Raw genomic sequence first — 24,088 nt, forward strand, 5'->3', positions numbered from 1 at the left:
AATGGAGGTCTGAATTTGCCTGTGGGTCTTAGTTAGGGGACAACCTCAACTTTAGGCATGTTTGCTAATTTCATGAGGTATTGGTTGCTTTGGATTCTCATTAAATATCTGAGTGACCTGAATTCCATATCTTTCTTCATAAAAATTTCTGGAGTAGGGTCTTTTATCCCTACTGATGTAGGTGATGTTGGGTCTGCTGGCAGTTTCTGAGTGTGGGCCGGGATCGTGTCTCATGAATCCAAGAAATGGAAACAATGGACCAGGAGAGGCAAAAAGTTTTTAAAAACAGGATAGTTTATTAGAGGCAGGAGAAGACGTGGCAGCTCCCGAGCGGGAGGGGGTCCCAAATGGACGTGGCCCGTGACTGAGGCAAAAGCTCTTACTTTTATACCTTCCCTTGCCTGTTTGGGGAAGGGGAGCTGTTTGAAGAAGGGAACTTGTTTGAAGAAGAGAACTGGCGCCTTCTAATGAAATTTCTCTACCAAGTTTGTTCTGTTTGTCCACCCTAAAGGAATTAGCAAAGTAACCCACTCTTATCTATCACATCTACTCCGTTTGTCAGGCCAAAATGAATTTTATGATTAACCTCAAGGCCTTGTTACATTTTGTCCTGGAGCGAAGGAGTAATTTCAAAACCTGAACTTTTAGGATATGGCTGTGTTTTCTTTATTCCACCAGGGAACCCTGTCTGCCTAGCACTTGCACTAACTGACCTGCCTCACGACTGCCCATGCCTGTGTTTCGGCCTTGTCACCTCAGTCCTGTGATGGTATTCGTTTCCTCTCCCTTGTCACAGTCTGACTTCTACCAAACTCATTCCCCCTATTATTTCCCTACTTGAGCCATCTGTTCCAGCCAAATGGTTTTTTCCTGTTATGCCCTGAATCCACCCCGTTTGAACTCCAACGTATACTTCTTTTCATTCTGTTGTCCAAGCTGGCTGGCATACCTACCCCCTTTACGTCATTTACTGAATTATTTGCTGTGAGGACTGTAAGGCTTGTGGCGAGATAATGAGTCTAGTCAGGCGGGTTGAGAAAAGTGAGTGCTGTATTCTGTGCTCCCGGGCGAGGTGGGGCGAGGTTCACCGGTCCGCAGACAGGGGCCAGCGAAGTCCCTCCCAGGGTAGAGGGAGGGAGGCATATATGCGATTTTGGGGGGAGGGGGTTGGCTGAGTGAGGTGGCAGATGAGCAGGCTCCCCTAGCAGCAGATCGGGCGCCAGCGGCTGTGTCCCGAGTTGCTTAACCAGCGGTCTGCTGCCTTTCCTGGGAAATGCCAGGGGCCCCAGTCACTGTCAGGCGAGGAGGGGTCTAATTTAGCAAAGGGGAATGACTTGGCTCCTGGGGAGGGGTCTAATTTGGCAGAAGGGTATGACTTGGCTCCCAGCGCTTTGACCATACCCGCAGCTGACCTAAAATGCCCAGCACCAAATCCTGTATTTCTATTAACCTGCCAATATTAGTAAGTTATGTGATCCTGAGAGGCAGTATTCTAGGGTGTTAAGTTTCAAGTGAATGTTTGTTTGTTTTTTGTAAAGACCCTTTTAAAACTTTAAGTTGGTAGTTATCTTAAAAATAAACCCCCCCCTTGGATAAAGAAGTTGTGGTACATATACACAATGGAATACTATTCGGTGTTAAGGAAAGATGATATAGGAGCATTTGTGACAACATGGATGGATCTCGAGAGAATAATGCTAAGTGAAATAAGTCAGACAGAAAAAGCAGAGAACCCTATGATTTCACTGATATGTGGTATATAAACCAAAAAGAACAAGACAAACAAATGAGAATCAAGAACTCATAGATACAGACAATAGTTTAGTGGTTACCAGAGGGTAAGGGGGTGGGGGGTGGGTGATGAGGGTAAAGGGGATCAAATATGTGGTGATGGAAGGAGAACTGACTCTGGGTGGTGAACACGCAATGGGATTTATAGACGATGTAATACAGAATTGTACACCTGAAATCTATGTAAATTTACTAACAATTGTCACCCCAATAAAATTAATTTAAAAAAAAAATAAACTCCCCCCTATACTCCACCTACAGAGAGAGAGAGAGAGAAAGAGAGAGAGAGAGAGAGAGAAAGAGAGAGAGAGAGAGAGAAATTGGCATATGTTTGCTTTGGTATTTTCTTTTCTGTGGCAATTAAAACTGTTAAAAAATATCCTTATATCTCAGTTCTCCCTTGATTTAGTTTTCTATTTGGATAACGTGGCTAATTTGGTTTCATCAGTTCTATGAGTTTTGATTGTGCAGTTAAGTCCTCACTTAACGTCATCAGTAGGTTCTGTGTCTTTAAGTGAAAGACATAAAACCAATTTTACCATAGGCTAATTGATGTGAACAAGAGTTAAGTTCCTTTAATGATCTAATGAAACAAAGTTGAACGAAATGAAGTTCGTCGAGGACTTACTGTATTTCCTCCTCCTGTCATCAAACTCTTCCTTCAACATTACCTACTTTGTCATTAAAATTGGCCTACAGTGGGGTGAGGGATCCCCACTAATCATTTACTATAGTTAATCTAGGCCACTTTGATAAGTCAGACCTCTGACCTTGACTTAACCAAATGTAGTTTTAGGCTTTATAAATGCAGTCATGCGCCCAGTAATGACATTTCAAGGACAGACGGTGGTCCCATAAGGTTATAATGGAGCTGAAAAATTCCTATCTCCTAGTGATGTCGTAGTGATGGTAATATCATAGCACAACCCATCCCTCCCGTGTCCGTGGTGGTGCTGGGTAAACAAGCCTGCTGCGCTGCCCGTCGTAGAAAAGGACAGCACATACAATTAGGTACAGTCCAGACTACTTGAGAATGATAATAAACGACTGCGTTACTGGTTTATATTTTTACTGTACTTTTTATTGTCAATTTAAAGTGTACTCTTTCTACTCATGGGAAAAGGTGTGCTGTGAAACAGTGGCCGCATTACGCCAGCAACAGCCCCATGTGTCTCGTGCTTACCACATCTCTCGATTGCATCATTTTCTCTGGTGCTTGATTTAATCTCGTCGTTTTGTGCAGGAACATGCTGTACAGGCTTGTAGCCCAGGAGCAGTAGGCTGTACCACAGAGCCGAGGTGTGTAGTGGGCTCTACCACCTAGGTGTGTGTAGGGGCGTCTGTGATGTTCGGACGGTGACGAAATCGCCTAACGATGCGTTTCTCAGAATGCACAACTATTTATTTCTCTTAACCAATTGAGCAATGAAGCTGTTATTGGCATTCTTCTCAGCTGCACATGAGGAAGCCACATAAACAGTTTAAAGATTTTTGAAAGTCATGGCTCCTGCTTTGAACTTACTACCTACTTAACTCTTCAATGATAAAAATGTGATACAGACTGAATGGGCCAAGAACATCTGGGTAGAATAGCACAGTGGATTGCCTCTGGAGCCAGTAAGATCAGAATTTGGATCCTCAGCCTTCAATTCAGTGGCACGGTAAGTGTCTTACTGTCCCTGACCTCAGGTTCTGCTTCTGTGAAATGAGCAGGTGACGCCATGGGGAGGATCAACTGAGTTTCCTTTCCACTGCTTTCCTTTGCAGGGGTTAGTGAAGAGCTCTGATGACTAGAGAAGTCAGTGCAAGCTTCCTCAAGGATGAAGACTTGAGCTAGGCCTTCAAGGCAGATGAGGATTCCATTAGGTCAAATGGAGAAGAAAAGTCATTCCAGGTGTAGGGCATCGGTTGTGAAAAAGACCCTGGACAAGTCCATAGAGCCTTGAAAGCATGTGCGGGGAGGGGACTTGATGAAAGCAATGCATGGAAAAAAGTATGTCAGAGGAATAAAAGGGAATGAAAGTCTGTAATAAGAGGGATGAGGAAGAAGATTTTATAATGTAGGCATGAGATGATGAGAGTACCAGTGAGGATAGGTGGTCAGGAGGTGGTAGAGAAGGGGAAGCTACTAGGGGCATTTCCAAGGAAAAATCATTAGGACTTGGTGTGTGAAGCTATGGGATGAAAGAATTGGAAGGGTTTAAGTGGGCAATTATTGTGTCATTCATTCATTCTTAAAATACTGGAATTGAAAATCTGCTGCTACAAGATTCTGTTCTAGGTGTTGGGGATAAACCACTGAATAAAACAAAAGTCCCTGCTTTTTTGAAGCTTACTTTCTAATGTTAATTGTGTTAAAAATTTAGTGCATCAATTTTGGTATTTTGAGATGTCATTATCTAGCTCATGATTCTTTTTATCATATCTAAAAGTCAAGTGGGAAATGTTGATGAAAGCACACCTAGTGTCTTCATGAAACCAACGTACAGTATTTTTATGTTTTAGGACTATAATGAATGAAACAATTAAACTGGAAATGCTGTACTTACAGGTCAAAAGAGGTGGTACTACTATACATTTAGTAATTTGCCTTATAGTTAATAAATTTCAGGCAATGTCATGAAGTTTGCAACACCTAGGAAATTGTTGAGTTGTGAAAGGTTTCTTTTGTAGGCTTTGGTTGGGATTAAAATTAGGTTCATTTAATAACCAGGAGGAAATGATTAGATTGAACAAGTACTTGATGGCTTTTTTCCAAGTGATTTATTTTGTCATCTTATTTTTGCAGTAGTGCTATGATATTTTAGCTTTTAGTCTGAGTTTTCTTCAGTTCTTTAAGTGAACTAGACAATTCCTGACAAAAAAAATGTTAAGAAATAAAGAAGTTTGAAAACAAAAATATAATTTCCCATGATATTGTGAAAGCTTGAATTAGAAAAACATTATCAGTATTTTGTGGGAAAGTAGTTAAAAAAAAAAAGGAGAACATTATTTAATTAAAGTTATGATGCATGTAAATACTCATTTAATTAGGATTACTTCCTTTTAATGTACCTAGTTGTGTGTTTCATAGTGTTTTTGTGGTAACCACAATTAATTAGTTATAATAATAGAGTATAAGGATTATTCATAATTCTTAAGGAAAGAACGAGCTTTGAACCTAATAGTACTGATATAATTTCATGCAATAAAGGAATATTAAAAATATTCTAAAAAATGATTAAAACTCTGAACTGCTATAAATATATTACCTCTCAGTTTCTGGATTTCTCAGTTTAAAAAAATCAGATGTTTTTTCTTAAGGATGATTTTAATTTTTTAAACTTCTTTCAGGTAAAAGTGCGGTTTTAAAGTGTCTACTGGATGTTCACAGAATTTTTCAAGAAAGCGATCCAGCTTACATTCTAAACGATCTCTACATTTCAGACTACTGTGTGTGGATTCAGAAAGCCAAGTAAGTTTTGAGTTACTTATGAATCATATGTATTCCCATTTCTGGAATACCTGCTTACCTAGGAGGAAGAAAATGAAATAACTTGGGAAATAAATCTTAATGAAAGAGAAGCCCCATATAGCCACAAAACACTTTAAGAAGTAACTGGATCAAAATGAGGTACTTGAATTTGCTTAAGAAAGAGGTGCAGATGGTGAAAAGTTAATTTTACTAGAAAAAAATAGTACAGACTAGAAAAAAATAGTACAGTCTAGAAAATAGGTATTTTAAAAGGCAGTTGCGAAGATTCAATGCTTTCTATTGATTGTCCAATATGAAATATCAAGACTGGGTATCCAAAGCTATGTTTATAGTTTGCTTACAGGTGGTAAGAGTGTGTACGTGTGTGTGTGGGTTGTGCCCGTGGGTGCCTGTGGCGCCTGTGTAAACATCCAAGGACACAAATCTCATCAATTCCAATTACAGAACTGTGCATTCATTGGCTGATCACTGGTTTACAGAATCCATTATTCAGAGTATAAAAAATACAGTCTCAGAGCCTAATATCATGATTCTTGACAACACTTGTATCTAAGGGTCTGAACACTCACAAATGGGCTTCTTGCACTTGGTATGTAAACTTTTAAAAAGAGTTTATCATTGCCTTACTCAAGGAACAATATTAAGTTTAAAAATGCAGTGAATTTTCATTTTGTGGGAGGGTTCTGTAGTCTTGATTCTTATCAGACATGCCCAAAGCACCCATTTCAGTAGCAAGATCATTAATTGAGAACATACGAGTACAAAGAGAGCTGTTGATTTGAATGATTCTTAGGTGCTGTAGACAGTGATTGCACGATATCATTGTGACTTAGAAGAAAAATGATCATGATATTTTTACTATTACTGTGATTGATAAATTAATACTTTAGTATGGCTTTAATGCTTATTTCAAGTGAGCCATTATATGGAATTTATTTTTTATTTCTGTTGATGGAAAAGCAATTACATTGCAGAGTGAAATAAGAAAAAAATCTGAAGCTATACCTGTAGTAAGGAAAATACTCAGGGGACTGCTCAGGATAGCGCCAAGTAACATACAGCAGGAGGTGTCAGCACTTGTGTTGGAAATCTAGATCTTACCAGAGGGAAAATTGCATCTTTAACCCCTGAGGTCATGATGGCAGTCATCACTTCATTAGATACTCCTGCTAATTGAGCCTATCAAATACCCTGCTACCATTTCCTATTGTTTCCATAGTAGAATTAAATTGGAAATAGTCTATTTGTGTGGGTTTAGGGTTTTTTTTTTTCTTTGAGGGTGAGGATTTTATAAATATTAATAAGCATTGATGTTTGTGCTAGGATCCCATTTCTCTGAGTTCCTCCTTTCTCTATTCGTGGTATTATTCCTTATTAACTAGAGAAAGATCGTATTTTATTAAAGTAGAACCATGTATGGCCCTCAAGTTTATATGGGGATTATTAGACTTTATTTCTCTTAAAAATATTTCCCCTTGGTTTTAAGTTGCAGGAAATATAACGAAATTCTTAGGATCTAATAATTGTTATAATAGTAAATTTTTCAAAGGGATAATATATTGGGAAGTGAGATAGGAGAGAGAATTCAGCAGGAACTCTTCAAGTTACTTTGGTAAAATTTTTTCAACTTTACCAATTTGGACAATAACTTTCCTTTCCTTAAAGAGGCTGTGTCAGTTTTATTTTATATGTTTTTATGTAACTTAACTCTAGTTTAGCCCATCTGTTTTTTTCTCCACCTTGAAATGAGACATTTGTTCATTTACCTAATTTTTATTAAATTTCATACTTATTTATTAATTCCATACTTAATTTTTCAAGCACAACATGATGAAGCTTTCCAGTATCATCTTTACTGTGAACTTTCTTGGCTCTGAATTAATTATGCTGCAATGAATGTCCACGATTTTCATAACTAATTTCTTCCTCACCATTCACCTTCTGGTTTATTTCTTCCCCATATAGTTTATCGGTGAAATCTAGCACCTTATTTTTATGTTTTAAAATAATTCTGTATTTTCATTAGTCTCTGTTTGTTTTTGATTATAACAATTAAGACTATGTAAAATTTTATTTGAAATACCAGACAAGTGCTAGCACAAAGAACAGCATTCCATTTTTGCAGTCAGGCATTTACTTCGGCAAAAATTTATTGGAATGTGGGTAGCAGTCATTCTTATATTAAATTAATGAAGGGAAATGGTTATAAGTTTTGCTTTAGTACCACTTAGTGATTTTTCCTTGTGTTATCTGTGTCTTATAGTGTATATTTGCAGATCTTAAAAGCTGGTATTCCTGTATTCTTATTCTGAGTTGCAGACTTTGCACGTAATTTTTCTGAAAAGGAACACTCCTTGCCATCCTTCACTGTAAATTTCATTGAAAGTTTTAAGTGTGGTGGCCACTGCAGCTTGAAGTCCTTCCAGGGGGTCTGACAATTAAGTTCGCGAACTCATCCTAGAAAAAGTGCTACATACCTCATTGCTGAATATCACTACAGTCACCTTCGAAGTTCTCCCCTTGAGAAGCTATGCACTGATGCCAGAGCCTAATCCACCCTTCAAAGCGACTCTTTTTCTGGAATGGCCATCAGAGCTGTCATCATATTACCCTTGATGTCCTGAATGTCATCAAAATGTCTTCCTTTCAATATTTCCTTTCTCTTTGGGTAAAGAAAGGAGTCATTGGGGGCCAGATCAGGTGAGTGTGGAGAGTGTTCCAATACAGTTATTTGTTTACTGGCTAAAAACTCCCTCACAGACAGTGCGTGTGAGCTGGTGCATTGTCGTGATGCAAGAGCCGTGAATTGTTGGGAAAAGTTCAGGTTGTCTAACTTTTTCACACAGCCTTTTCTGTACTTCCAAATAGTAAACGTGGTTAACTGTGTGTCCAGTTGTTACAAATTCATAATGAATAATCCCTCTGATATCAAAGAAGGTTAGCAACATCTTTGCAACAAGTTTGTGAACTTAATTGCTATACTTCGTGTCGATTATAAGAGATAGGTCTGTGATTGTCTCAGGTCTTCTAAGTCTGAATTTCATGTTTTTCTAGCTATGCCATCTAGACAACCAGTCGTTTTTACTCATGGTATATAGTGGGAAAAAAAGAAACAAAAAAGTCCTCCCTTTACAGAGCGTTTCCTATCCAAAGAAGAATTAAGGATTCATTTATCTTCCTCCGGGATGTTCCCACAACCCTTGGTTTAGAGATGATCTGGGTGCATCTCGGACCTGCCCTGTGTGTAGTCATTTAGGTGCGTATCTCTCTCCCCCTCTAGAATTGTAAAGTCCCTGTGAACGAGCCTCTATGTGGGCCCATCACAGTCCCTTGTCAGCACAGCAAAACTTCAGTTGAATTGACTCTTGCCCAGTAGAGCCAATTGAGGGAGCATTTCTCATTGTTTAAAAAGAAAAATTATAGCACTTTAAAAACTTTTTGTTGAAATTTTCAGCTACATTCAATACAAGATTTTGCCCTTCCTGTGATTTTGTTTTGCTGGTGGGCTACACTGATCAGTGCATGAACAGTTCGGACCCACTGAAAGCTGACCAGTTTATACCCTTTCATATGAGCTGGGATGGAAAAGCATGAACCGGAAAAATACGTTCCAGCTCTGCCTCTCATTGGCCATAAGACCTTAGCAAGTCACTTCATTACTTTGTCTAAATGCAGCCAGTATTAGCATTTAATATTTCTTCTAGTTATTTTGAAGTACATTTTTAAGCCAGTGGAAATACTTAGCTTAAAATATACATATTACACGATAGCCAAGACATGGAAACAACCGAAATGCACATCGGTGGAAGATGGATTAAGAAACTGTGGTACGTTTATACAATGGAGTATTACGCAGCCATAAAGAAGAATGAAATCTTACCATTTGCAACAACATGGATGGACCTAGAGAACATTATGTTAAGTGAAATAAGCCAGACAGAGAAAGACAAATACCATATGATTTCACTTATATGTGGAATCTAAAGAAGAGAATAAGTGAATGAACTAATCAGAAACAGTTTTGGAGACAAAGAGGAAAAACTGAGGGTTGCTAGGTGGGCGGGGGTTGGCGATAAGGGGAAGGAGAGGGGATTAGGAAACAGTCGGTAACCACAAGATGGCCATGGTGTTTTGAAATTTAATTTGGGGAACGTAATCAATAATGTTGTAAATATTTTGCAGAGTATCCGATGGACACGTGTTCCATTTGGGAGACCACCTCAGGGATGATGTAGATGTCTGATCACTGCATTGTACACCTGAAGCTGAATCTGAACAATAATGAATGTCAACTACAAGTTTATATATGTATATAAAGACAATATTAAATATATATGTATATATGTATATATGTGTGTGTGTGTGTATATATATATATATATATATATATATATATATATATATACACACACACACATATATATGTATACATGTGGAAGTGGGACTATTTAGTTTTTCAACCACTGATTATTGAAGCCTACCATATGCCAGGTACTGAGACAGGTGATGGGTGCCCTCTGGCGAGCGAGAGCCGTCTCACAACTGATTTTCTAGTGGGGAGTACAGATGTGATGGGAGCATCATGCTGGAGCTTGATTGCAGCTACAGAAGGAAGTGTGGGTGCTGGGGAGCATCTAGGAGGCCACAGTCCTACTCTTGGGTTAGGAAACAGCTTCAACAAGGAAGAACTGAAGGGGAGAGCTGAAGGAACAGTAAGGGTTAGTCAGATGCAGGTGGCGAGTCAGGGGTGAAGAGTATGGATGGAAGCTGTTCTACAGGAATAGAAAGAAAGAAATGAGACCAGAGATTTCCTGTAGCCTTAGCCACATAAAATGATGTTTGGACTGTATCCTGGGGGAGTGTGGAGCAGCAACTGAAGAGTTGAAGCAATGGAGTGTCTGTATGAATGACACAATGAGACTGTGGGATGGTTCATCAGGTCACATTGTGGGGAATGAATCGGAGTGGGGCAGAGACCAGACTCAAGACTAAAAGGCTTGCTAGGAGGCAGGATGATCCCAGCAAAAGGCACTTGTAGCCTGAGCAAGGGTAGTGAGCGGGAACGGAGACTGGGGGTCAGATTTGAGATCGACTGGATGTCAGGGGAAAGTGACAAGAGGGAGGAGTCAAAGGGGAGGTCCAGATTTTGACTTGACCAGTTAACTGGGCTCTTGGAGGTGCATTTGCTGAAATTAAATAATATTGGAGATGGTGTACGTTGGAAGAGAAGTGGGAGGGAGGGAAGATGAGTTCAGTTTAAGAAATGTTGATTTGAGATCTCTAAGGAATATCTATAAAGAAATAGGAACATTTGGATCACAGCTGGAAAAGATGTGTGGAGAAAAGTTTGGACAAAGAAGGCATATGAATTAATAGCAAAACATAAAAACTGGTATCTGGTTGCATAGTACTGTTTCACATCTGAATATAATAAGTCAGGAGAGGATGCATTCCAGGCTGGGGAAGGAACATCGTGCAGAGGAGTAGACAAGTAAAACATGTGAGCGGCGTGGTGAACACATTTTCTGGTTGTAACTATGGTGCATTGGAATGGTAAGAGTGGATATGAGGCTTTTTTGCATTTGGATCACAGTTTTATCTTTTTGTGGTATCCTTTTATTACTGAATAAGAGAGTCACGATATTTTAGTAACAGCGCCAGAATGAAATCCTTATTTTCTCCATTCTGTGTGCTGGAAACTTTATCAGTATTCTTGACTTAGAAATCAGTTGGCTATATAAGAGAAATACACTCAGACTTTTATAGTAAAAATGAGGACTTTATTAGGAAGGCTGTAGGTTATCTTCTTGAATCCAGGTGCTGGGAGTACAGCTGGGCCCCATACGCTCAAGTCATGAAGTGTGGCAATCGGCTTACTTTCTGGTGACATGTGGTCTCTTGTGTTGCTTCTTTCTGCAGGTTACTGCCACTCTTGTGATGCACATGGAAAATGGTTACTCCACAGTCCTGAATTTACATGTGCCTCATTTCAGTAGAGATAGACTGGACTCTCTTGTTTGTAATTCCAAGGGAGGGAGAAGGTGGTTGTCCCAGCATGGGTAATTGTATTTTCCTGGCCCAGTTGCCTTGGTCACAGTGGGCTTGGGGTTGGGGATTCCCCCAAAGAGGTACACACATGGTCCCAGGGTCCACTTTGTCACTAGTGAGTGACATTTCTCAGAGAAGGGTACATGTGGGGTGTGCAGACACCTTGAGTGGACACTGCTGTAATTCTATGACACCATTCTGAGCTATAGCTGAAGGATAGCCCTGAAACCTACCATTGCCGGTGTCATTGGTATTCATACTAAAAACGAACACTGAAAGTGATTTCAGGAGTCTGCTAGATTCAGGCATACCAAGTGATAATCAGGCACTCCAGATGGCTTTACTTTTGTATGGGAAGTTACTTCTCTGACAAATGGTAAGACATTGCATTTCATTGGCTGCTAATGATTAGCGTATACAAATTTCAAGAAACAATTGTGCATGATTTCAAGCATGTTAAATGTCCTTTGAATTGAAATCATTCTTGGTAAGGTGCTTTATCTGGCATGTCAAGTTGCTCTTTAGTTTACTGTTTATTTTTAATTTAATCCACAATTCATTTAAATCCACAAATTCATTCTGGATGGAAGGGGGATGGTTTTAACTCCGTAAGGACAATTAGTACATGCCCACATTCATTCCTTTGTATCCCTTCTGTGTGATTTCATGTAGAAAGGATTTGCTTAGTGGTTCTTTGCTTGATCACCAGGGGACAGAGGTGCCCTCTGGGATTGCTGCTCTTCCTTAGGCTTCTCTCACAAGAAATACTAGGTCAATTAAGTCCGCGAACTCATCCTAGAAAAGTGCTACATACCTCATTGCCTAATATCACTATGATCACCTTCGAAGTTACTCCCTTTGGGAAGCTGTGCACCAATGCCAGCACGTAGTCTACCCTTAAAGCAACTTTGGAACTCTTTTTCTGAAATGGCCGTCATCATATTACCCTTGATGTCCTGAATGTCATCAAAATGCCTTCCTTTGAATAATTTCTTTATCTTTGGGTATAGAAAGAAGTCACTGGGGGCCAGATCAGGTGAGTAAGGAGGGTGTTCCAATACAGTTATTTGTTTACCGGCTAAAAACTCCTCCCTCACAGACAGTGCCGTGTGAGCTGGTGCATTGTCCTGATGTGAGAGCCATGAATTGTTGGCAAAAAGTTCAGGTCGTTTTCGTCTAACTTTTTCACACAGCCTTTTCGGCACTTCCAAATAGTAAACTTGGTTAACTTTTTGTCCATTTGGCACAAATTCATAATGAATAATCCCTCTGATACCAAAAATGGTTAGCAACACCATTTTGACTATTTGGACTAATGGAACTTTTTTGGTTATGGAGAATTGGCTGACTTTCATCGTGTACTTTGACATTTTGTTTCAGGGTTGTATTGGTACACCCATGTTTCATCACTGTTGATAACATGGCCCAAAACATCATGTTGACTCTCCAAAAGGTCTTGGCTAACCTCGACTCTGCTTTTGTTCATTGCTGAGCTCCTTCGGGACCATTTTTGCACACACCTTTCTCATTCCAAGATTTTCAGTTCAGATTTTCCAGTTTCTCTATCGACGTTTCCTTTGATAGAGAAGTAAACAGTCACAGCCAGCCCATGATTTTGATGCACAATTAGATGAATTTTTGCAATGTTTTCGTCAGTTCTGTTCGTTACTGGCTGCTCTCACCTTTTTACATCAGTGACATGTGCTCTCCCCTCAGAGAACGTTTAATCCATTTGTACACTGCCATTTTCTTCATAGCATTATCCCCATAAACTTGGACTAATGTCCCTGATTTCACTTCCACTCTTGCCAAGTTTAACAAGCAATTTAATGTTTGTTCATTGCTCTTATTCAAGCTCAGACGTTCTCATGACGGAACACAAAAACACTCAACAACAATAATGAATACCACTCAGCAAGACACCGCCACACGTCGACACGAACACAGCTGTGAGACATTGATAGACCAAGGTTATGAAAACTTACTGAATGTTTGTACAGTGCTGCCAACGTAAGCGCACGGGGGCAAGTTCGCGAACTTAACTGTCAGAACTCATATGCCGATAAATCATAGGATTATGAATGTTCCTACAGATTTCAGACTAAAATAATCCTTTGTAAACATATGAATGCTACCTATAACTATGAGTTTTGAGAAAACCAGCAGAAGATATTATATATCTGAATGTTAAAAGTTTTCTGAAGTTTTTTGGTTGGTCTTTTTGCTTTTTTAAATTTTATTTGTAATTTCTGTCCTAGTTTTTTCTTAAGGTAAATATTTTATTTTAGAATAGTTTTAGATTTACAAAAAAAGAAGAGTGAAGATGGTAGAGAGAGCTCCCAAATAGCCCACACTCAGCGTCTCTGATCACTAGCATCTTGCGTTGGTGTGGTACATTTGTCATAGTTAATGAACAATTACTGATACACTATTATTAATGAAAGTCCATAATTTATGTAGGTTTTCCTAATTTGTACATAATGTCCTGTCCACGAAAAACATCCAGCCTAGGAGAAAACTTACGAGTTTATTTGAGCCAAACTAACAACAGTTGCTAGGAAGTAAAATCTCAAAGGATTGAGAAAATGCTCCAGAAAATGGCCTTTTTGCAACTTATTTTATACATTAGAATCAAAGGAGGAAGGTTACATGAAATCCATTGGTTATAGATTAAGGAGGTGGGAGAAAGCAAAGTGGGGAAATCTCTGGGATTGGATAAAAAGCAAAATGGAGAGATACACACTTCTTTTACATTGGTGGGTACAGGATAGTGAATAGCATTTTACAGCACATAGAGATGGTATTTGGGGAACAAGATAACAGTGAGGGATTTTGTAGTTTCCTGCCCTGGGGTGGTGGGTTGTGCCCCCTGGGGGGTCTGGAGAAGTGATTACTCTGACATTCCAAGGGTGTCTTAGATGCAAAAAGAGGACAGATAGGCTCACTTAAGGTAAAGATTGACCTTTGTCAAGGAAGCTTCAGGCGGAGGATGTGACTTCCCGCCATGGCCAGTCTTAGTTAGGAGTTTTTATGCTCATGCCATCCTGTGTGGTGATTTTCAGTCTCCTGAGCTTGTCAGCTTTACCCTGTGGCCCCTTTTCCATCCACAATACCATGTTTTGTTTTGTTTTTACTAAGAACTGGCACTCAAAAAATGCCCAGTTTCTTAGGAATTTTGATTATCCAAGAGATTAAATGCTATTGAAAGGCAGTGAATTATTACTGAGATATTAAGATACCTAACGGCTTAATACATACATTCTAATCATTGTGAATCCAGGCCTTGAAAAAAATGGGTTTGGCATGTTTGAGAATTTTAAGAAATTTGGAAACAATTAATTTGCCATGTTTACCTCTACATGTACTGTGAGCATTATGATTATAAAGCCTTGACCATTTAAAATAAAATGGTGAAGGCTTTCTTTATATTTTGCTATTAATTTTCTTAAGGTGGAGGAGGTTAGAGGTAAAAGTGCAGATAGGAGTTTTTGTAAAAAGAAGAAAAAAAAAGATAAAAACTTTCCGAGGTGAATAGACAGGTAGTTCCCAAACTGGAAAGTGCCTGTCTGCATTTATCCGTGTATGGGGGCTGCGTGTGTCAAGCCCTTTTAGCTTTTTGGCTGGGGGGGCTGTGGTAGGTTTTGTCTCTGTCTTTCCCTGTTTGGGTCCCGGATGCTTGGCTCCAGACTTCTCAAATCCTCGATTTCGGCTTGCTAAGGCATGGCTTTTATTTAACAGTGTATAATTAGCTACTATGTGAGCAAATTGGTATTTTCCTTCACCTCCTTGTTCTTATGTAATGTTGTATGTACCTCGAAGGTCTTTGGAGGATTCTCCCTGGAGAAGACCTCTGGGATCAAGTGAGTTCCGGTGGGAATTGATTCAGTCAGTGTTCTCTACTTGACAGAATTTTCACATCTCATTCAGAGAAGAGGCTTATGTTGATTAATATAGCCTAGTATAGTTATGTACTTAGAAGTGCTCTATTTAAGGAGTGCTTTGTCAAGAGTGTCCTTTGAATGGAGTCACAAAGCTTTTAAAAAAAACTGACTTCAAGTATAATTTCCACTTTTTTCTGCCTATTATGATTGAAACTCAGTCCTTGTTATAGCATAATTATCTCAGCTGAAACCAGCGGGAGTTGTTGCCTTAATGTAAGGGGTGTGAAGTCCCTACATAAATAGAGGATTAATTACATTCACAGTGTGTTGTGAAGGTGATGAGGTTGATTGTGATCCTTTGACTTGTCCCATTTCCTTCTCTGCCTAATCTCCTGACTAAATGGAAGCTGGAAAGTAATAAGCAGAGCTACAGAGCATAGTTGTTTTACCTGGGGTGGGGAAAAATGCTGAGAAAAGGCTTCCTTGAGGTGCATTTCCAGATTTTAAGTGATATAATGTATTTAATTTACACAATTTTTTCGTTGATTATTCTTTTACTGTTCTCAATTTAAAAAGCTTTCCAAGAAATAGTTTTTATCTAAAAAAAAAAAAGATACTAACATTTTATTGAAAGAATTTGACAGATTGTATTTTAAATGGATACAAATTTCTGATCCATTTTTAGATCTTTTCACTTAGGGTAGCCTTTTGGAAGGTTTAAGCAAGAGAAAATATGAGCTGTTATGTGTTTGTGTTGTCTTTTCCTCATGGAAACCTCATACTTTTGTTAAATTTAAAATAATAAATTAGTACTTTCATAAAGCATATCACATTTTCTATTCTTATTTTTGATTTGTCTTACCTCCTTTTCCTGGAGATTTTCTAATGTAAAATTGAGATTTTGGTTTATATTTTTATTCTCTGAATCTTTTATTACAGTAGCATAAAGTGAGGAGCACTTCCCGCATGGAATGCATAAACCATCCTTTAGGATACAGAAAGACTACAACAGGCCTAGTTGTATACTTTTTAAGAAAGAAATTAGACTTCACTAATAATTAATAAATATATTGATGACAAAAATTATGTTTTGTGAGTACCAGTCATTTTTTAGTGATGGAATACTTTATCAGGAGTTTGTAAGAACAACCATCCTTTATTTCCAAAGAGAAGCACATACATTTATTCTCAAAACCTGAATTCTGGCAGAGGAGGGATTGTCTCACCTGTGAAATTGGAGTTGGGATCCAGGGACTCTAGTCGGTCTCTGCCAGTTGCTTAGACTAAGTTGAAGACAGAGAAACTCAGCTGCTAGAGCATGAGATTTTATGCCGATGTAAAATGTTCACTCCCTGCTTTATTTGTATGTTCTGTGTGCCTGGGGACAGACAGAGCCTAACTTCTTCATCCCGAGCCTTGTCACGATGGCTGCTCATACTTCCTGGGTACAAATGACTTGGCCTTAGTTAGTCTTTGGGGATTCTTATGTGTTAATTTAAAATATTAAATGGTCGGAGCCGGCCCAGTGGCTCAGGCGGTTAGAGCTCCATGCTGCTAACTCCGAAGGCTGCCGGTTCGATTCCCACATGGGCCAGTAGGCTCTTAACCACAAGGTTGCCAGTTCAATTCCTCGAGTCCTGCTCTGCCCCCTGCAACTAAGATTGAACACGGCACTTTGAGTTGAGCTGCCGCTGAGCTCCCGAATGGCTCAGTTGTTTGGAGCACGTCCTCTCAACCACAAGGTTGCCAGTTCGATTCCTCGACTCCTGCAAGGGATGGTGGGCTGCGCCCCCTAGTAACGACAACTGGACCTGGAGCTGAACAGCACCCTCCACAACTAAGACTGAAAGGACAACCACTTGACTTGAAAAAAGCCTGGAAGTACACATTGTTCCCCAATAAAGTCCTGTTCCCCTTCCATATATATATATATATATATATATATATATATATATATATATATGTTAAAGAACAAAAAGCCAATTATCATTTTAAGAAAACAGAAATTTGAAATGGACAATCATATGTCTAGGGATGGAGTATAATACAGGTTTAATCTCAAGATGTGTGGCTCTATGAGGAGTGATTTTGTGATTTCATTGTAAATTACTGATCCTAGGAAAGAGGCCAGAGGAATCTGTACTGTGAAGTCTAAAACGGTGAAGGTCTTACTGAGCTTGATACCTGACACCTGGCTTGCCAAACACTTATTCATGACACTCAGCAAATCCCCTTTGAACTGAAGTTTCTAATTCAGCAAGAAGCTTCAATGAGAAGAAGTTTGCCCTCTAAAAGAAGTTTTATCCTCAAAACCAGGGGTGCCAAACTTTTTTCAACGTTTTTCACAAAGGGCCATATGCGGTAAAATACACAAACAGCCAGGCCACTCACTCGAGGTGAAGTACGTATTGCCTCACATGGTTTATTTAAGTAAACTAAATATATTTTTGGAATTTGCTGTGGGCCAATTAACAATGGATCATGGGCCACAGTTGGTCCGTGGGCCGCAGTTTGAACACCCCTGCTCTAAAGCAATATTAACCCAGCTTTTCTAGGACCTTCAGTGTACGTTCTACTCTTTATACCCTATTCGTAACACAAGGATATATGTATGCACTTACCTACACACATGGTGTGTGTTCAGATAAATGACAAATGAAACATAACTTTCTGCTTATTGAATTAGGTATGGGAAAATCAAAACAAGTTGGAGGTGTGCAGGAGAGGGACAGAGAGAAAGGGAGTAAGTAGTATGTGTTAATTTAAAATATTAAATGGTCGGAGCCGGCCCGGTGGATGTTGGATGTGTGGATGGTCAGGTGGGTGGATGTTTAGATCATTTGTATGTCACCTAACTTATTGTTGAGCAGTGTTAGCTCAGAAAGTGTGGTATTGGAATGCGGGCAACTTCCTTGAGGAGTCAGACCCAACTGACCATGCCAGGATCTGTACCCACGTGCTGTCCCCATACCTAGAGATAGAGTATGGGCCGGTTGAGAAGAAAGAAGGCACTCCAGCCTTTAATTCTGGGACGTTCTCCAAATTACACACCTGAGCAGGAGACAGGTGGAGTGCTCTGCAGTGTAACTGAAGGCTGTGTAGCCATTTGATTAAATCCTGTTCACCATATAAGGAGATACCTGTGTATACAGTTTCTAAGATCAAACTACATTTGTCTATATATTTATAATTGTATTAATAAATCATTAATTATAATTATTAAATGTAATTATTTATATAGTATTTGCATGACAAATACTAGGCTTATCTCACCTATTTGTCAGAAAGATCCAGTCGTGCTCCAGGTTTGTGTGAGAACAGTTTTATTTTCGTTTTTAAACAAAAGCCACGCAGATCTTCCCATCATCTGTGTAGGACAATATAACATGTCCATTGATCATACTTTTTAAAAATCACCTGCCAGCCCAAGATGGGCTCTCCCCTGTGGCTTGGGAGTGAGAGGTGATGCCAGGTATCTACTTCATTTCACATCTTTTGGGGGTTTTGTTATCCTAAGTGGTGGTCATGGTGGTTTTAAGTTGTGACTGCTTTAGGGTTTGTATCTGTTTTCCCATCCATTCAACAAATAGTAATGAGTTCCTACTATGTGTAACATTCTGTGCTAATAAGGTTCTGAGACTATGATGGTAAACAAAAACCATACATGGCCCCCGCCCTCATGGAACTTCTAATGGGAGAGAGATGTTAATCAAATAATCACATACACAAAAAGTAAAATTAAAACCTTGGGAAGTACTGCAAAAGGAAAGATTCATGCTGCTACGAGAGCATGTGACAGCTGACCTAGTTCGGTGGGGTGATAGGCAGAGGGGGGAGGTGTGTCAGGGGACGCTTCCCTGGGGAAGTGCTTGTTTTGAAGACTGAAGTACAAGTGGGATGTAACTGGAGACAGATGGGTGCTTCAGGAGGATGCACTAGATCCCCCCGGTGCGAGGCTCTGGCACTAGGGCATTTCGCATGTGTCCAAGAAATTGAAAGAAGGCCACAGTGGCTGAGACACAAAGAAAGGGAAGGAGCTCGGGGAGGGTTCTGGATGAGGTTGGTGATTTAAGCAAGGTCCACACTGCATAGTACCTTCTAAGAAACACTGAGAATTTTTATCTTTATTTGAAGAGCACTGGAAAGCCAGTGAAGGATTTTAAGCATATGATGGAGACACTAGTGGTGTAGTGTGGAGAACTTATTAGGCTGGTTAGAAGGGGCCTCGCTCATGAGGGGTGAGTGTAGCCTGACCAGAGAAGTATGATTTAGGAACTAAAATGGATTTGGGAAGAGAGCGCAATGGAGCATAATGCTTGGATTCAGCTGAATAAATGATGAGACCTAATTTTGGAAAAATAATTCTCAGGCTGTTGGCTTTTGTTAGAGAAATTCTTCTGTCTACATAACTTAGCTCTTTTTGGATCATCTGTACTTCACAATTCCAGGTAATGGCTATTTTTCTTTCTTTTCCTCTGTATTGTTTTCATTATTGTTAAAGGAACTATGGGACTCAGTTATCTGTTGAAGGTTGCCTTTTGTTGCCTTTTTTATGTTTATAGAGTTCAGTTATTTTCTTATGATATATAGGAACATATAAAATATAGATGTACAGTTTAAGGACTATCAATAAGCTGAACATGCATGTACCTACCTCCAGTCTTAAGAAATGGAATATTACCAGTTTCCTAGAGGCTCCCTACAGGAGCAGTCCCAGTTGTATTTCCCCCTCGTTCTGGTGACAACCACTCTGAATTTTGTGTTAATCGTTACTTTGCTTTTCCTATGGTTTTACCACCTACAAATGTATTCCAAGTTTAGTTTAGTTTTGACTTCTTCTAAACTTTCTGTAAATAGAATCCTACTGTATGTGTTCTTCTATTACTTGCTTTATTCATGTAATTTTTTTCTTTTTTTTTTTTTTAGATTTATCCATGATGACACACAGAGGTGCAGATTTTTTTTTTTTTCTGCTGTGTACTATCCTATTGTCTGAATATATTGCAGTTTGTTTATATCTTGTTCTGTAGGTTGTATTGTTCATGAATGGTTTCCAGTTTGGGTTATTAGGAAATACTGATCTGAACATCTCTGTTCATGCTTCATGGTGCATTTGTCCAACTGTTTGAATATGCTCTAGACCCAGGAATAGAATTGCTGACATTTAGGGGATGGCTGTAGGTTAGGCTTTCCTGGGTAGTGCCAAACTGTTTTCCAATAATCTACCAATTTATTTTAGCTTGTACTCCCACCAGCAGTATACCAGATCTGACAATTATGTTTGTGAACTTGTTGAACCGATGTTGCTAACGTTTTTTGATATCAGAGGGATTATTCATTATGAATTTGTACCAACTGGACACACAGTTAACCAAGTTTACTATTTGGAAGTGCTGAAAAGGCTGCATGAAAAAGTTAAACGACCTGAACTTTTCCCAACAATTCATGGCTCTTGCATCACGACAATGCACCAGCTCACACGCACTGTCTGTGAGGGAGTTTTTAGCCAGGAAACAAATAACTGTATTAGAACACCCTCCCTACTCACCTGATCTGGCCCCCAATGACTTCTTTCTTTACCTGAAGATAAAGGAAATATTGAAAGGAAGACATTTTGATGACATTCAGGACATCAAGGGTGATATGACAACAGCTCTGAGGGCCATTCCAGAAAAAGAGTTCCAAAATTGCTTTGAAGGGTGGACGAGACACTGGCATCGGTGCATAGCTTCCCAAGGGAGGACTTTGAATGTGACTGTAGTGATATGCAGCAACGAGGTGTGTAGTAGCACTTTTTCTAGGATGACTTTGCCAACTTAATTATCAGACTTCGTATGAGAATGTTCCTGGTTCCAATTTCATGCCAACACTTGTTTTTCAAGTTTTAAGATTTGAATATCTGCAAAAGTGTGAAAGAGTTCTTTTATAATTTTCATTTTCTTGGTAACTAATAAAACAGAGCATCTTTTCATATACTTCTGAGCCATTTGGTGTTCCCTGTTCTGTGAAACGTCTGTCTGTTGTGTTGTCTGTTTTTTATTAGGGGTATCTTTTTTCTTTTTAGAATTTTTCTAGTACTCTGGATACTAGTCTTTTATTAGTTAAATATGTTGCAAACATTCTCTCCCAGTTTGCAGTTTATCTTTCAGTCTCCTATAGTGTCTTCGTAAACAGGAGTTTTTAATTTTAATGTTGTAGAATTTATCAATATGTTCCTTTATGGGCATGCTTTTTGTTTCTTGTTTAAGAAAGCTTTTTGATTTGGATGTCATGAAGATTTCTCATATAGTATCTTCTAATTTATTTTTTTCTTTTGTGTTTAGCGTCTAAGTCTTTAGTCCACCTGGAACTGATTTTTGTGTATTTTATGAGATAGGGGAACCAGTTTTATTTTTTCCCCCATATATATAGCCTTATCTCGGCTTCATTTATCAAATAGCCCCACCTGTCCCCATGCACCCTGCCGTGTTCACTCTGTCGTACATACAGTTTACGCATAGGCATGGGTCTGTGTCTGGGTTGTCTGTTCAGTTCCACTGAGTTACTTGTCTATCACATGCCAGTACCATACTTTCTTAATTACTGTAGCATTTTATCTTTGAATCTGCCTGTCAAGTTCTATGAGAAACATTCTGATTCGAATTGTTTTGAATCTATTAATCAATTTGGGGAGACTAAAACATTTAGTCTCTTTCCAATAACATGGTATGACTCTCTATTTAACTTTTTCTTTAATGTCTTTTAATAAAAGTTTATAACATTTCCCATAAAATTTTGTACATATTTTGTTAGATACATTGCTTTATATTTTGTGTTACTGTTGTGAATGATATTTAAAAAAAAACCCAACCAAACTATTTTCAAACTGCATGTTTAAGGTATATAGAAATGTCATTTATTTATTCACTTTTTATATTGATTTTTTTATCCAACTACCTTGCTAAACTCTATATTAAATCTTATGTATAGATTCTCTCCAGTTTTCTATGTAGGCAATAGCAATGCAAATAAGAACAGTTTGGTTTCTTCTTTTTCAATCTTTATATCCTTTATTTCTTTTTTCTTTTTCTTTATTCTTTATCATGCTGGCTAGACTTTCCAATAGAGTGCCGAACAGATATGGTGGTAACGTATTAATACTTCCCTATCTTGTTCTTTATCTTTAGAAAATGCTTTCAACAGTTCACTATTAAATACGATGTTTGCTACAGACTTCTGTGGATAGCCTTTATCAAATTAAGAAACGTTTTCATTATTCTTAGTTTGCAAAGAGTTTTGATCCCAAATGGTCATTGGATTTTATTTCATACTTTTCCTCATCTTTTGAGATGATCTTAAGGATTTTCTTCTTTAATCTGTTAAGATAATTAATGGCATTTATAAAATTCTAACCTAAGTTAGGCCTTCCATTCCTGGGATAAACCCATCTTGATTGTGATGCTTTATTTAAATATAATGCTGAATGTGTGTGTGTGTGTGTGTGTGTGTATCACATGTTGCAAGAGAGAAACGGAGACAGATGGAGGGAGGGGAGAAGGAAGGGAATGAAGGAAGCAGGTTGGCCTATGATTTTACATTCTTGTACTGTCCTTTTCTAGATTTGTTATCAAGGTATGCCAGCCTGATAAAATGAGTTGGGGTGTTGCCTTTTCTATTCTCTGAAATAGTTTATGTAAGATTGAATTGAGCTCATCCTTGAATCGTCAGTAAAATTCACAAAAAAGCCATCTTGACTGTTTCTCTGTGAGAAGATTTTTAAACTATTCATTCAAAATTTTTAATTGTTACAGGACTATTCTAGTTCTCTGTTTCTTCTTGAGTCGGTTTTGGTAGATTACATTTCTCTTGAAATTTGTCCATTTCATCTAAAATTTCAAAACTTTCTGGAATAAAGTTGTTCTTATTTCTCTTTATTTGTTTTCTTCTCTACAGCATCTGTATTGTCGTATTTTACACTCCAATATATTTATACTTTCTCTAGTTTGCTTCTTTTGGGGTTTTTTTTATTGTAATATCTTTGTTATTGATTTCTAACTTTATTGCATTTCTATCAGAGAATTTAAATTGTTCAGATTAATTTTATGCCTAGCAAGCAGTCATTTTCTTAAATTTTAGAGGTTGAAAAATAATGTGTATTCTCTAATTATTAGCTACTGTGTTGTATGTCTTTCCATTGGATGAAACCTGTCAGTTGACTGTTTAAGTTTTTTATAGCCATGTTGATTTGGCTGTTTCATCTACCAATTTTTAGATTCAGACAGGTGTTTGAAAATCTCTACAGTGTTGGTGATCTCGTCATTTTCTTCTAGTGGACCTGTAGTCAACTTTTACTTTATATTTTGAGGCATTTTTTTTTTTTTTGGTGTTTTTAGTTTGTAATTGTTATATCTCCTTGGCAAATTGCAATGTTTATTATGTAGTGACTTTATCACTAATAATGCCTTCTTGCCTTGTAGTCTGTTTTGTCTGATATTAATATGGACAGCCTAGCTTTTTTTTTGGTTGGTATTTGCCTGGTGTATCTTTTTTTCTGTACTTGGAGGAGTTAATTTTTGTGAACATTTCTTCAATAAACTTTTGGTGACTGGTTTCAAATTCAGAGATAACTACAAAATCGTATTATTATTTTCTTTTGTATGTGAAAAATATGCTATGAACATATGATATAAGGCCGTGATGAATCAGTAATTTGAGAACTAGTCGTGACTTTCGATGTTTTGGGCTATTGTGGTCTTATTGTTAGGCAGGTCAACATGTCTGCACTCCCTGATTCAAGTGTCTGTCTTTGACTTCCATCTACACTGACCCAATCATCAGTCTCTTTGATTCTTCTTCTATAACCTTTTTCATTTAAATTCCTCTTTTTGGTCTTACTACTTTTCCTTTAATTCAG

At 38.4% G+C, this 24,088-nt stretch overlaps 1 protein-coding gene across 1 annotated transcript in view; it reads left to right on the top strand.

Moving 5' to 3' along the window:
• The window catches only part of SHQ1 (SHQ1, H/ACA ribonucleoprotein assembly factor), a 150,001-nt gene that overhangs the window by 90,306 nt on the left and 35,607 nt on the right, over positions 1 to 24,088 (top strand). The window contains exon 10 of the mRNA XM_081072717.1: positions 5,125 to 5,245. Within this exon, the coding sequence (XP_080928843.1) occupies positions 5,125 to 5,245 (121 nt within the window). The remainder of the gene's footprint in view (positions 1 to 5,124; positions 5,246 to 24,088) is intronic.

This window comes from Rhinolophus hipposideros (assembly GCF_964194185.1).
Source record: "Rhinolophus hipposideros genome assembly, chromosome: 14".
In the NCBI taxonomy this organism is placed as follows: Eukaryota; Metazoa; Chordata; class Mammalia; order Chiroptera; family Rhinolophidae; genus Rhinolophus; species Rhinolophus hipposideros.